This window comes from Centruroides sculpturatus, unplaced genomic scaffold (genome assembly GCF_000671375.1).
Source record: "Centruroides sculpturatus isolate CEXI.00-Female unplaced genomic scaffold, Cexi_2.0 scaffold312, whole genome shotgun sequence".
Taxonomy (NCBI): domain Eukaryota; kingdom Metazoa; phylum Arthropoda; class Arachnida; order Scorpiones; family Buthidae; genus Centruroides; species Centruroides sculpturatus.
This window is the reverse complement of record NW_019384497.1, coordinates 346,082-359,761: the sequence shown is the minus strand read 5'-3', so window position 1 is coordinate 359,761 and position 13,680 is coordinate 346,082. Positions and strand designations below refer to the sequence as shown.

General features: G+C 26.4%; 1 protein-coding gene across 1 annotated transcript in view; it reads right to left on the bottom strand.

Annotated features, from left to right (window-relative positions):
* Window positions 1-13,680, bottom strand: part of LOC111621965 (dystrophin-like) — a 202,574-nt gene that overhangs the window by 96,203 nt on the left and 92,691 nt on the right. The window contains exons 8-9 of the mRNA XM_023364220.1: window positions 2,673-2,845; window positions 2,264-2,532 (exon numbers count right to left, since the gene is read on the bottom strand). Of these exons, the coding sequence (XP_023219988.1) occupies window positions 2,264-2,532; window positions 2,673-2,845 (442 nt within the window). The remainder of the gene's footprint in view (window positions 1-2,263; window positions 2,533-2,672; window positions 2,846-13,680) is intronic.

The window sequence follows — 13,680 nt, the reverse complement described above, 5'->3', positions numbered from 1 at the left end:
CTATAAGATATAGATACGTTCCAATTTATTAGGAATCCGATTTCTTACAAGTCGTTCCAATCACAGCCCGACACGTGTCAAGTTTACGGACTACGGCTGATTGAAAGGTTTTCTTCCATAAAATTAATCGATTCTACACTAATCCGACTCAACATTTCCAAAATACGTATATTTTTTTGTAGTTTTATAGGAATCGTAATTATAGGGACCGTAATTATAGGGGGGGTCGACTGTATATCAAAAAGTTTGTGAATTTGCCACTATCAGGCCAAGTTATTCAATGTTGAAAGTCAAATGAACTTCAGCAAGTATATGGCTCTCTGAATTCAGTTGTTTTTCTGTTCCTGGGACTCAAGATGTCTTTTTTTCCCCCAAGTCCCTGAAATTCTCAGGACTACAATTTATGACAATGATTATAAATTTACTGCCATTTCAATATTATATATAGTGAATTGAATTTAATATTAGGGGTACTTAAGGACATGCCAGTATTTGAATGAGGCTACGGCCCACCAGTGTCCAAGTGGTCTTCGTACCCTGAACACTGGGAGTTCAGTTGTGGGTTCGCACCTAGCTCTGACAGGCTAGCCACATGGAGTTTTTCCGGTTTTCTCCACATCTGTAATGCCTAAATAGGGGCCAGTTTCCCTCCTGGAAGGCATCCACCTAGGCAAATTGCCCAAGTATTGCATTGCCATAACTTAAACAACAACAATTGAACGAGGCTTTTTTACCCCATTGTGAGTGGTGTGTTTTGCTTCAGCTCATCAGAGAATATAGCCCAAGCAGCTGACATCTCCAGATAAACCCAAGAAAAAGAGTAAGTTTTGCTTGTTTTGTGTGATGTTTTTCTGAGGGCTGTGTCATGCTGAATTGGAATGATTTTGATACTAGATTAACTTCTGAAATGTAATATTTTTTGTTTATATATTTTTCAATATATATATTTTGTTCGTGCAAAATAAAGAAATAAGTTTTAACAATACAATAGTCACAATTATTATTTTAAAAAAATTTTTTTAAATTTAATTAAAAAATTGTTTAGGCTTAACATTGACGAAAATTCAATGCAAAGCGACATGCAACAGAAAAATTTCAACATGGAATAGGTTAATATATTTTTTCATACATGATCAATTATCTAAACAATCCCAGTCCTGAATTGTTTCAGATAATCAATGCTCTATTGTATTTCATGTAATAATAATAACATTTTTCTTTCAAGCATTATATGATTTGAAAGTAGTTATACATTCCTTATTAAAGGTAATAATAATCTTTTTTAATAATTAAATTTTATTTTAATATTGTCACTGAAGAAATAAAAAATTGAATAACAAAAATAAAACTACACAATAATTCAATAATTACTAAAGTGAAATTTGAACGGATTTTGAGAAAAGTTGGCAAAGGAAGTCATGCTAATAATTAAAAAAAGAGCCATTAATATTCAGCATCACAAAAAACAGTAGAAATCTATGAAATAAAAATTATGAATAAATTTCAAGTGTAATTTTGTAGGAAACATCAAATAAAATATAGACAAAACACTTCAAACATATATGAGATTATATTAAATAGAATGAAAAATTTTTAAATTATTCTAAAAAATATCATTTTCTTTTAGAAACAATAAAACATTTACATATGTCATACAATCAGATGAAACAAAAAATGTATTCAAAAAACAGAACTAAGATAGAATATGAGACTGTAAGAAAGTAAGAGTCTCATAATCTTATATTCTAAGACAAACTATGCAAATTATAAAATAATTTATATTATGCTTTTAAAGATATTAAAGTAGAATTATTGATATGAAAAATATTAAAAACAATGATTTTTATTTGAATATTGTAACAGAAACTCAATTCTATGATAATTTGAAGTAATATGAATAACTGTCAAACCACTGATGGTTTTTTAATATCAAACATATGCATTTGTTAACCTAATTCTGGAAAGAAAAATCAAAAATTTTATTTTTTACTGGTTAAGTATAGTTCCTTATGCCAAAACTACTTAAAAAGTTAAATTCAGGTAGCTCTATAGAAGCTGAAATGTTGAAAATTTATTAAGAAATTTTCTAACAATTATTACACTGTGTTAAAAAATATGAAAAAAATTTAATATCATCAAATCAACGCATGAAGTTAAAAAATGCCTAATCTAAATACCTAATTCCTTTTAAACAAATTAACTAACTTTTATATTAATTATTTTATATCTTTTTAAATGTAATATTTTATAATTAAAAACTTACCTTCAGAATCACTTGTATCTGAGAGAGGTGGTTCTTTAGCAACATAATGTCGGCCAGCTAAAAGACTACTTTCGATAACCGGGCGTTTGTCATCTAGTTGTCTGCAGAATGCTCTATGTTCATCTTGCTGTTTAATGATAGTACTTACATCACCTCCTATTGTAGGTTGTGCAGAAAGTTCTATTTCTTTCTTGATGACCCATTCAGTCAATTCTCGTAGAGATAACAATAGTTGATTCCATTGGTCAGCATTACTTTCTAGTCTATTTCTATAAAATCAATTATAAATTTTATTTAATACATTGTGAATTAGATTTTTTTTATAGAAAAATTGTTTTACTAGTTGAATCAATTATTTAATATTTTAAGTTAATTTTTTCTACATTTTTCAGAAAAATAATATAACAACCTGAGAGAAACTGTTTTCAAACGAAGTGCATTCCATCTGTGATTCATTTCTTCCAGTTTTCTTCGTAACAGTAAGGCATCTTCTTGACTTTCTAAACTTTGTAATAATTGACTACTGCGTTCATTAAGTGTTAAATGTAAATCTCGTTGAGCTTCTATTTCTCTTTGCAAATCCTAAAAATTACAAAGATAATTTAACAGTTAATGATTACTACATATTCAAAAATTGATTAACTCTACATTAAGCATATCAGTAGTAACCTTTGTCACTATGATGAAAAAGTATAATTTTACAGCAAAACAATGTATATTTATAGTATCAAGAACAAAGTATATACACAAGATTGTTTTCCTGTGAGATCAATTGTTTATCATCTAATAAATATAATCATTTAATAATGGTTAAAAATTGACTGGTCTTACCACTCCAATTGGATAAATCAACAGCAATAAATCTGATGAACAGTTTGTTTGAGGTAAATTCCTGTGTTGTGTAAGTAACTAATGATAATGGGGCATAAAAAAAAGACCATCAGAGCAAAAAAATCCAAAGATGCCAGACCACCTTTGACTAGGATGGTGACAGGTGACATCATCATCTGACACATGTTATATAAGATAAATTGAAGATACTTAATATCAGGTAACTTCCACTCTATCTTTTTGCAGGACAGTAATATAGTAACTGAAATGTGTATAATACAACAATAATAAATAACCTTTTTTCCTATTAAACTGTCAAGTATAGTTATTCTCCATCTGAATCCATATGACCTGACATCTATTACCAAGATACAGTCGACCCCCCTATAAGATATAGATACGTTCCAATTTATTAGGAATCCGATTTCTTACAAGTCTTTCCAATCACAGCCCGACACATGTCAAGTTTACGGACTACAGCTGATTGAAAGGTTTTCTTCCATAAAATTAATCGATTCTACACTAATCCGACTCAACATTTCCAAAATACGTATATTTTTTTGTAGTTTTATAGGAATCGTAATTATAGGGACCGTAATTATAGGGGGGGTCGACTGTATATCAAAAAGTTTGTGAATTTGCCACTATCAGGCCAAGTTATTCAATGTTGAAAGTCAAATGAACTTCAGCAAGTATATGGCTCTCTGAATTCAGTTGTTTTTCTGTTCCTGGGACTCAAGATGTCTTTTTTTCCCCCAAGTCCCTGAAATTCTCAGGACTACAATTTATGACAATGATTATAAATTTACTGCCATTTCAATATTATATATAGTGAATTGAATTTAATATTAGGACAAATTTTTATTTTGTATTCATTACAGTAATTCAAAATAAAATTTAAGCAAAAAGTAAACAAAAAGATTAATTATTATAAATTACATATAACAAAAATATATCAAAATTAACATCTATTAAAAATTTTCAAAAAAACAACAATGTTCTCTGTTTATAAGTACAGTTCATATAAATAGAGATAAGCTGCAAAAATAGTTCAATGCTAAAAATAAAATCATTGTCAATTCAAAAATCTAACAATGGAGATTCTTTCGTAGGTGTAAGAATTATAATGGCATCAAACTCTTTAATATTTGTTGAATTTAATCGAAGTATACAGGCGCAAGTGCGGATGTGAAGTTTGAAAGGAGAATGCAGTCTGCGAGATTAAACGACGGTCTTTCTTATACTGATTACCATTTTAATTTTTTAATACTGTAACATTTGTTTAAGTGAAAAGCAAATATTCAAGAGAAGAAGTATAAAAAATTTAAGATGATAAAGTACTTGGACATCATGGAAATTGACGACGTTAAGTGAAAGAATAAAACGGCATATATTAGTTTGTTCACTTTAAATGAGTTAATTATTATTATTTAAAATTAATTACGCTTTCAGAAAAATATATACTATTAATACTAATTAAGAAACAATTTTGTTTGTTTCTTTGTTTTTGAGAGAATTGAATTTGTCAAAGAATTGATAACTTTCAAGTGTCACATAACACGTAATCGTCATTCACAAAGATTTTATTTTTTTAACATTATAATTACAAACACGGATACATTATATATATCATAAAAAACTAGAATAAACAAAGCTGATATCTACCTCCAAGTAACCTTTCTGGATCCGCCCCGAAGTCTGTCTTTTTCGAATTCATATCATGGGATTATGAGAAAAATTTCTAAGCACGATATTAGCACGAAACTTCTTATGCAACGTGTTTTGTTATTGGTAAGACCGATGAAAAAAAACGTGACGGAAATTGTGAATTGTAATCGGGAATTTTATTAATGATTTTATGTTGCACGTTTTCTCCGTAATTCGTTTTCTTTTGCAAATGCAAGTCTGATTCATTAACGCTGTCACGAAAAGGTGAATCTATTATGAAACTCCGTGAGCTAATGTATTATTAGTCGTATTTTAATACATTTTTTATTTTTTTTAAATCATTAATTAATTATATTATTATTCAACAACTGATCCCGCATTCAACTGAAAATCTGCTTTTCATTGAACTTCGAAAAGAAACCAGGAAAAAAAAAATGAAATCAAGAATTACCTATCGTATGTACGATTGTTTCCCATTATTGCCACACCCTTAGGTAGCAATTTAGCATATAATGACCATTGAATGAAAGTTATTATACAGAAATGTATGATGTGTCATACAAGGACTATAAGCTACTCAGTATTATTTATAGTTCCTAATACGGATGCCATTAATTAAAAAGCTGGCGAAGACAAATACAGTAGAACGTCGATTATCCGAATCAATTGGGGACTGGGGTTGTTCGGATAACTGATTACGTACGAAAAAATAGTTTAACGTATCCGATGTTGAAATTTTTCTCCGTTGCGTGTCGCTTTGCGTTGAATTTTCGTCGATGTTAAGCCTAACGAAGACTATTGTATCGTTAAAAATTATTTTTGTATTTTGTACAAACAAAATAAATATATTGAAAAATATAAAAACAATAAAAAATAATACTTCAGAAGTTAATTTAGTATCAAAAACGTAAAATATTTGAGTAGCCTAAGATATAGCCAAAGATTGCAGCGCCACAGCACTAACGAAAATTTAAATTTCCGACTGGAATTCTTTCGGATAATCGACGCTTTACTGTAGTTTTTTTGACATCATGCAATGAACGAGCTTCTTAGATGTGAAAGGAGTGAGTTTTGAGCTGAAATAATAATCTTAATAAAAATTGGAATTTTTTTCGTAAACAGGATATTTTATATTTTTAAGATAATTTATTCTATACACTATTTTGTTATGCAAGTTTCCTCCATCATTATGGTAAATAATTCGTTTATACAAAATTTCGTTTATTTTATGTAGAAAAGGGAATTTATTTGCATTCTAATTTATGACTGAAAGAATAATAATGTGATAAAACTATATTTAATATTCAACTACCTAAGTAATAAATAATCTTTAGCGTTAATTATATGTATTTTACAGTTATATTACTTTCTCGATTGTTATATATAACTGGAAAAGTTTAGCGATCAGTCAAAAAATTGGGGATTTTTCTGTATAATATGGAGGGAGCTTTGTGTTTGGAGGCACGAGTTTGTTCACCCACTTTGAAACTTAAATTTAACAACTCCAGTACTTTTTGTCGAAAATTTCTGAAAATTTTGTGTTGTGGGATTGATGCTATTAAATTTTGGTGGTTAAAGGTCGAGGGGTGGGGAGATAGTGTATTGGACTTAATGAAGATTTTACTCGGTTATTAGCATTTACAATTTTGTATAAAACTAATCTCTTTCCTCAAAGTTAAGCTTTTTGTCATTTTATAATAATTAATAATACTGTATAAAAAAGTTTTTAAAATAACATATCTTAACATGGCCTCACATACAACTTTAAATTTTTTACCGGGAAAGTTACGCAACTCGTTGCTGGATTTTTTCCTTTAGAATATTTATTAAATGTAAACATAAATGTAATGTACAGTAAAGAATCACATGATAAAAAAATTATACAGATTAAGACAAAAATTAAAAATAATCGATTAAACTATTAATTACTGATAACTCGAACTTAGAAATAATCTATATACATTATATATTTATAAAAAAAATAAATGAATAAAACAAACGTTCTTATTTACATACAAGCTATAAAAGCAATTTTCTATATGAAAAATAAATTATTTTAAAATGTAAAACAAGAAAATATTTCGTATATGCTCTAACAGAGAAAATACATATAAAAAAGTTTCCTACAAAATAGTTGATTTTAACAGGTATGAACAATTTTAAATTACTTATAATCCATAGCAATCTCGACTAAGAATCTTCTCAAATGTTTGTCATAATAAATATACACTTTTCCACAACCTTCCATCATTTTCTAAACTGGCAACAGATACTCTAGTTAGAAAGAACTGGTTTAGTTGATACTGCTAAAGGTCTATCAATTTCGTTCTCATCTGCTTTATTTATTGGTCCTCTCAAGAATGTTTTAACAGTGTTATCTTGGATCTGGTAATAATGGAAAAAAGATTAGTGTTCGTTACGTGAAGTTTGTTTTCTGCGATTGAACAACTGATTCAATTTCATTGCGAATGTTTAGAAAATGATAAGGGTTTATTTGGTGTTAAAATAAACACTTAAATTTTGATAAGAATACTGTATTTTAAGTAATCATCTCTCGACTTCCTTTCTTTCCCTTACTGATAATACGGATTAGAACATTATTTTGAATTTCTAGCATTTTTTTCATTAGTTCAACGAAAAATTTTTGTGGTTTTGCTTTTCAAATAAAATAAACCTACCCGTTCTATTTAAAAGAAAAGAAATCTTGGCTAGTATTTACTATTTTTATTTCGAGAATTTCAAATTACATCTTAATGTCCAAGGAATCTATCTACGTTAGTTTTTAAAAACAAAAGTCATTAACGATTTTAAAATCTGATTCTATAAGAATTACAACTAATAAAAAATTTAAGAATCTAAAAAAAATTTTCTTTTTCCCCGCTCACAAATTTAGCAATTTATTATTTCTAACAATTCAATGATTTTCTGCTGGATGCTAGTTGAACATCATTACTTACCAGTTTTGTGACAAATTATATGTTTTTCGTTCAAACTCAGCTGCTTTTTTTTCTAATAAATCATTTGTAATAACAATACTGTTGACAGTAATTTTTGAAGTATCTATTAGACAAGTTATAAAATGTCGTCAGAACATTCCAAGTCGTTTCATGTGAAGTGACAAAAACATCAAGTATCGTAATAGAAGTTAATGGTTCATGAATGGAAATCTATTTAAATATAATTCAAATCCTATTTTTATTTTATATCAGATAGTTGTTTAATAGGTTGATAAATTGAAATAGGAAACTATCGTTTTCATGTTTAACATTTAAGCCTACCAAACATAAATTTAGNTGTCACGTTAGAAACGAATCGCGACTGTTCACTCGCTATCTTTGATTTATACAGATTTTTTTTTCCTCCTTTAATACTATTAAGTGCCTAATATTGCGGATCCTACAAAGAATTTTACTGGTAAACAAATTGTTCTTATACAAGTTTAATTGGCACGTTACTTACGTCTTAATCTTACAAGCGACAAGCGAACATTTTCTTATTTAATTGAATTTTATACCGAAAATCCGATTTACTAGATTATTTTCTATTATTTAACTTGTAACAAAAATTATTCTAAGTAATTTACTTCAGATTTATATTCATTTAATACTATAAAATTTATATTATATAATATATTTTATGTGACTACATAAAATAATTTATAATTTTTATTTTCTTAAAATCAAAATTAAATAATGGCTATAAGTAAACAAAACAATGTATTTAAAAGATTTATTTATTTTTTAAACATTATTCCAAGTAAATAAAATACACTGTAAATAAATAGTCATTAAAATGATGCATTTAAAAATATTAATAAAAATATTACAAGAAAGAATGTTAAAAATGTTTGTTTTCATATGATACAGTTTTTTGACACAAAATAATCAGAGATTCAAAAGAAACTATATGAGTTAATTAAAACAACTATTAAACTTTTATAACATTCTTCTTTGAAATTCAAGATTCAAAAATTGGAACATCATGTTTGTCAGCATATCTGGGTTCTAGAATTTGAACTGTAAAGACCTGAAGGAGGACATTGTTCAAAAACATTAGCCTGTATTGTGATTAAATTTTACTGGACTTTAAGATTTATTTAAGATATAATAGTTGTTTTATTATCCTTACAGTATCCTTAAAAAAGTAGCATTTGAAATTAGAGCTTATAATTTATTATTTCAATCATTATCTAAAATAATCATAACCATTAGTTCTAATAAGGTGAATTATTATTTATTGATAGATAAGGAAAAAATAACTTAAGTATTTATTAGTCTTATATTTTTACTTAATTGAAAAATGTTCAAATAAATTTGAAGCTTTTAGTGAATATATAATAAACAAGAAACTTATTATACATGTATTCAAATAAACAATTTTAAAAATTAAATTTATCACACAAATTAGAAAGTTATTAAGAAATCAGCCTTCTGGAGTAATTTAAAATAATAATATCAATACAATTTATTATGTTATTTGTTTCATTTTATTTAATATTGAAAATAATACAATAAATGTAATAAATAGTTGTCATTAGAGTATCTGTAATATTTTTTAAAAGTTTAGTTAGTAATAAATCTCAAAATAAAAAATAAAAAAGATTATATAATGTTTTACTTCAAAGATGATCACATTTAAAAAAATATTAATGTATATAATTTAAAATTTTTCCCAATCAAGTAATTTTAACTTCAAAGTTCTGTACATGCACATTACTGAGTTCTTATTTTAGTAAAATTGAGCTCAATTATACCAAAATAAAAGAATCTTAACGGTTGATCAAACATTTAGCTAATTCACTCATACGTAAGAGATCTTATAAGTTTGCTTTATGATTAAAACCTGAATAAAACTGAAAAAGTTTCCTTGGATTAGTCAATCAAACTATATTCAATAATAATGAAAATTGTGAGAAATCATTCACATAGTATCAATGGCAGATTGTGAATATTTTAACAATGTGAGAAGATTTTAGAATACTGTAAAAGTTTTATCCTTGGTTGTAATTTATTTTTAACTAATTTGAATGATATACATACTATACAAGTTAATTTGTCAATCAACAGAAATAAAAATTTTTATTTGGAATAGTTTATTTCTACAATAGAAAATTATTTAAAAAATAAAGTTGACTTTTAACTTATATGAAATATTCTAGCAAAAAAATTTAAAATCAAATAAATTTTTAAGTAATTTGCTTTTTAAAANTGAAAAGAAATCTATTTAAATATAATTCAAATCCTATTTTTATTTTATATCAGATAGTTGTTTAATAGGTTGATAAATTGAAATAGGAAACTATCGTTTTCATGTTTAACATTTAAGCCTACCAAACATAAATTTAGGGAAAAAATGCTTTCATAACCATTAAAATATATTAGAAAATTAATTATAAAGTTACAATTCACATGCAAAGAGAAACATATAAGCATGAAAATTTAAAAAAAATGATGTTTCAAACGATATAACGATGCACAAGTAATCTTTGTATCAATTTTAATTTTGTATTTATAATCTAGGATATTCAGAATTGGTTTTACTAAGAGAATTATAATATTTAATATCAAACAATATAAATTATGTTATGAATTTATTAGAAACAGTTAAACAGTTGATTCGTAAAAGTTAAAAAATAAAATCTAGGAAATAAAAACCTCTTAAGGTAGTGTTTTTATTTTTGAGTTATATCGTAATACTGTAATAAGTTGCTCGTAAGGTTCAGACATTTGCTAAAATGCAAGAACTGTAGATATAAATATAATTTATTATAATGAAAATATTAAAAATCAAAACTGAATTTTGAAAATGGTACGCTTGAATTTAATAAATGAACTTTATCGGTGTTGAGATGAAATTTCTTTTAAACATCTGAAAACAGGTAATTAAAATCGGTTTGTGAAAATCTTGATAACTAAATAAATTTACTAGATCAAGTTTTAGATTCTCAAAGATTGATATCATTTCCGAATAAAGATGGAAAAAAATGTTGAAGGGCTATATCGTGTCACGTGTGTAAAAAGTTCATGGTATTTTGGAAAGAATGAATCACGCTTTACTAAATATTCTTCTGTGCAGCATTTTTCAGACTCTATGCAATTATGCAAATATGTAAGAGAAAAAACAAAGGCAAATATCGTTTTGAAATTGTTTTAACTCAATATTACTCAGGGTTAAATTATAATTCAATTTTCATTACATTAATTCCATTAGGAAGAACTAAGTTATAAAGTATAAATCATTAATAATTATACACAATAATTGACAGGCCAATCATTTATTGTTGTCTTCAATCTTAATAATTATTTTGATAAAGTAACGAGACACGTTCTTAAAAATTCGTTGTTATTAGGTCTATATAATATCTTAATTAATTATATTTATAGCATTTTAATAAATATTCATAAAATACTTCAAACTCGTTTAAATCAAATTAACTATATAATTGCAATTTCGTCCAGTCTTATATCCATAGAGATGATAGAGCATGGATCTTATTATTTATTTTTCTTTCTCTCATCATGTTATCTAACAGGGGCTATTCACCTAGGAATCCTGCAGCAGATAAGAATGAAGTCTGGTGCAAAATTCACATGCTGCTGCTAGATTATACGAAAGAATAGCCTTATAAAACACATTTAAGGTAATAAAATTTATAAATAATTTAACAAATTATTTATTCAAAGTGACAATAAAATTGTATAATTGTCTTGCTTATTTATACAAATTTCTGAAAAATATTTATCTACCACATATTATATATCACATAAATTTTTTTATTTTTATATAATAATGTTAAATAAAAATAAGTTCATAGTAAAGGTCTGAAAATAAAACGATTAGATTAGTTGTTAAATAAAATCTACCTTAATAAAGCAGCATTTGATTTATTTAAAGAAATATTACAAAGGAAAACGTTTTATTAAATCAAATTATGACATTGTTAGAAATGTGCAATACTCCTCGAGCAAAACAATAAATATATCAGGAAACGTGCCACCGATGACTAATTTGCAATCCTTTGCCAAAATTTTAATAGCTAACAGACGTCAAGAATGCGTATTAACATTACATACGAAGACTACGTAACAAACAGTAAAAATATTTATTTTACGAATATAATTACTAATGGTTAAAAGTAATCAATTCGGGTAATTATCTTTTAAGAAAAATTATATTTTTGATATTTAATAAATACTTTGTTAAACTCTAAATTCAATATAGAATTTGTTGTGTATACAGTATTATATTTTAATCAAATCAAAAATCAGCTAATCAAACGGTTTCAATGAAACAATACGATAATCGGTAACGTCATTAAATATAAAGACTCACTACAAAAGTGAACAGGCGAAAAAACAATACTACCTTTTCTATTCTGAGTAACGACTCTTGAATTGTTAATGTAAGCTGAATCATGACTGGTTCGGTTTTGTCGGATTCGACGTTTCAAACTGGGTCCATTCAACGTCATTTCTTTAGTAAGCTATATATATAAACGGATGGACTCAATCTGTGTTTTGTCTGACGGGTGCGTTTTCTACACCTTATCACCTTCCGAAACTGCTCATACTATAAACAATCCTCTTGGGTGTAACAGGCCACTTGAGGTAAATCTTAAAATGGCCTGGAAGGCAGTTTAATAATTTTTGAAAAACTCTAATCTGAGAATCGAAAATTATAATGTCGGAATATTTAAATAAAAAATTTCAGCTGAATAAATGACTTTTTTCACAATATATTTTTAGTAATTCATTTAAAATAATATACAAAAATAACTTCTTGGAATAAATCTCGACTTCAATATAAACACAGCAGTTAAACAATTTGCTCGATTTGAACAAAATCATAAAGAATACTTCAGTTATTAAATATGATTGACTGATTAAAAAAAATGTAAAATATTTATAAAAAAAGTTATTTTTTATGTGATTTCTGTTTTAAATATTGAGACAGAATAAAACCTCTTTAATGAATAAATTCGATAGAAATTATATAATAAAATAAATTAATATTTACAAAGAAAAAGCAAATCAGAAATAAGAAGAAAAAATTACTTCATTTTTTTATAAGCAGATTTCACTGAGCAATTTCTGTTTATTACAGATTTTTTTAAAAATGATACACAATAAATTATTTGAAGAAATATTTATAAAAGGACTTATAAAAGGAAAATTTGTTTAATAGAAAAATCTTTTATATATTATTGTTTTAAATGTATTACTCCAACTAAAGAGGGGGGAAAACCCGAAATGTACTGTATATAATGGAGTTGGAATTTAATAAATAAAAAGAAAAAGGTCCAATTCAAGTTTCCTAAAAAAAAATGTGATCTGATAAGTCCTAAACTAATAGCCAAATACGTAGCTATATAAGAAAATAGAAATAGATGTTAGAAAAGAATTAAAACTTCATTTTAATAGTTTAAACAAAATCTAACGTATTTAGAAATAAATAATTAATTAGAATAAAAAAAACAGTAAAAAGTGATCCACATGATCGTTTTCGTTGTTTAAATTGTACTATTTACGTGGCAAATGAATTTTTTTTATTGATACTTAACCAATACACTATATCAAGGGTGGGCAACCTTTTTTATAACATGGGCCAGAATAAATTTTACGTTTTTTCCACGGGCCATAGTAGTTAATTGACACCTTGTGACCTGTAAATTTTTACTTAGCAAATATGAAATAAATAAATAAAAAGAAATTAATTACTACAGTCGACCCCCCCTATAACACTGTTGATTATTCCGTTTTATATGAATTCCATGTTGTATGAGTCACTTAGATTTTACAAATGCGTGTGCCGGGCTGTGAACGGCTCACCTATTTGTAAAATCTAGATGACTTTAAACACAATAAAAACAGCACTATGTAGTTGGATACGACAGACATTACATTTTCTAATTGCATAGC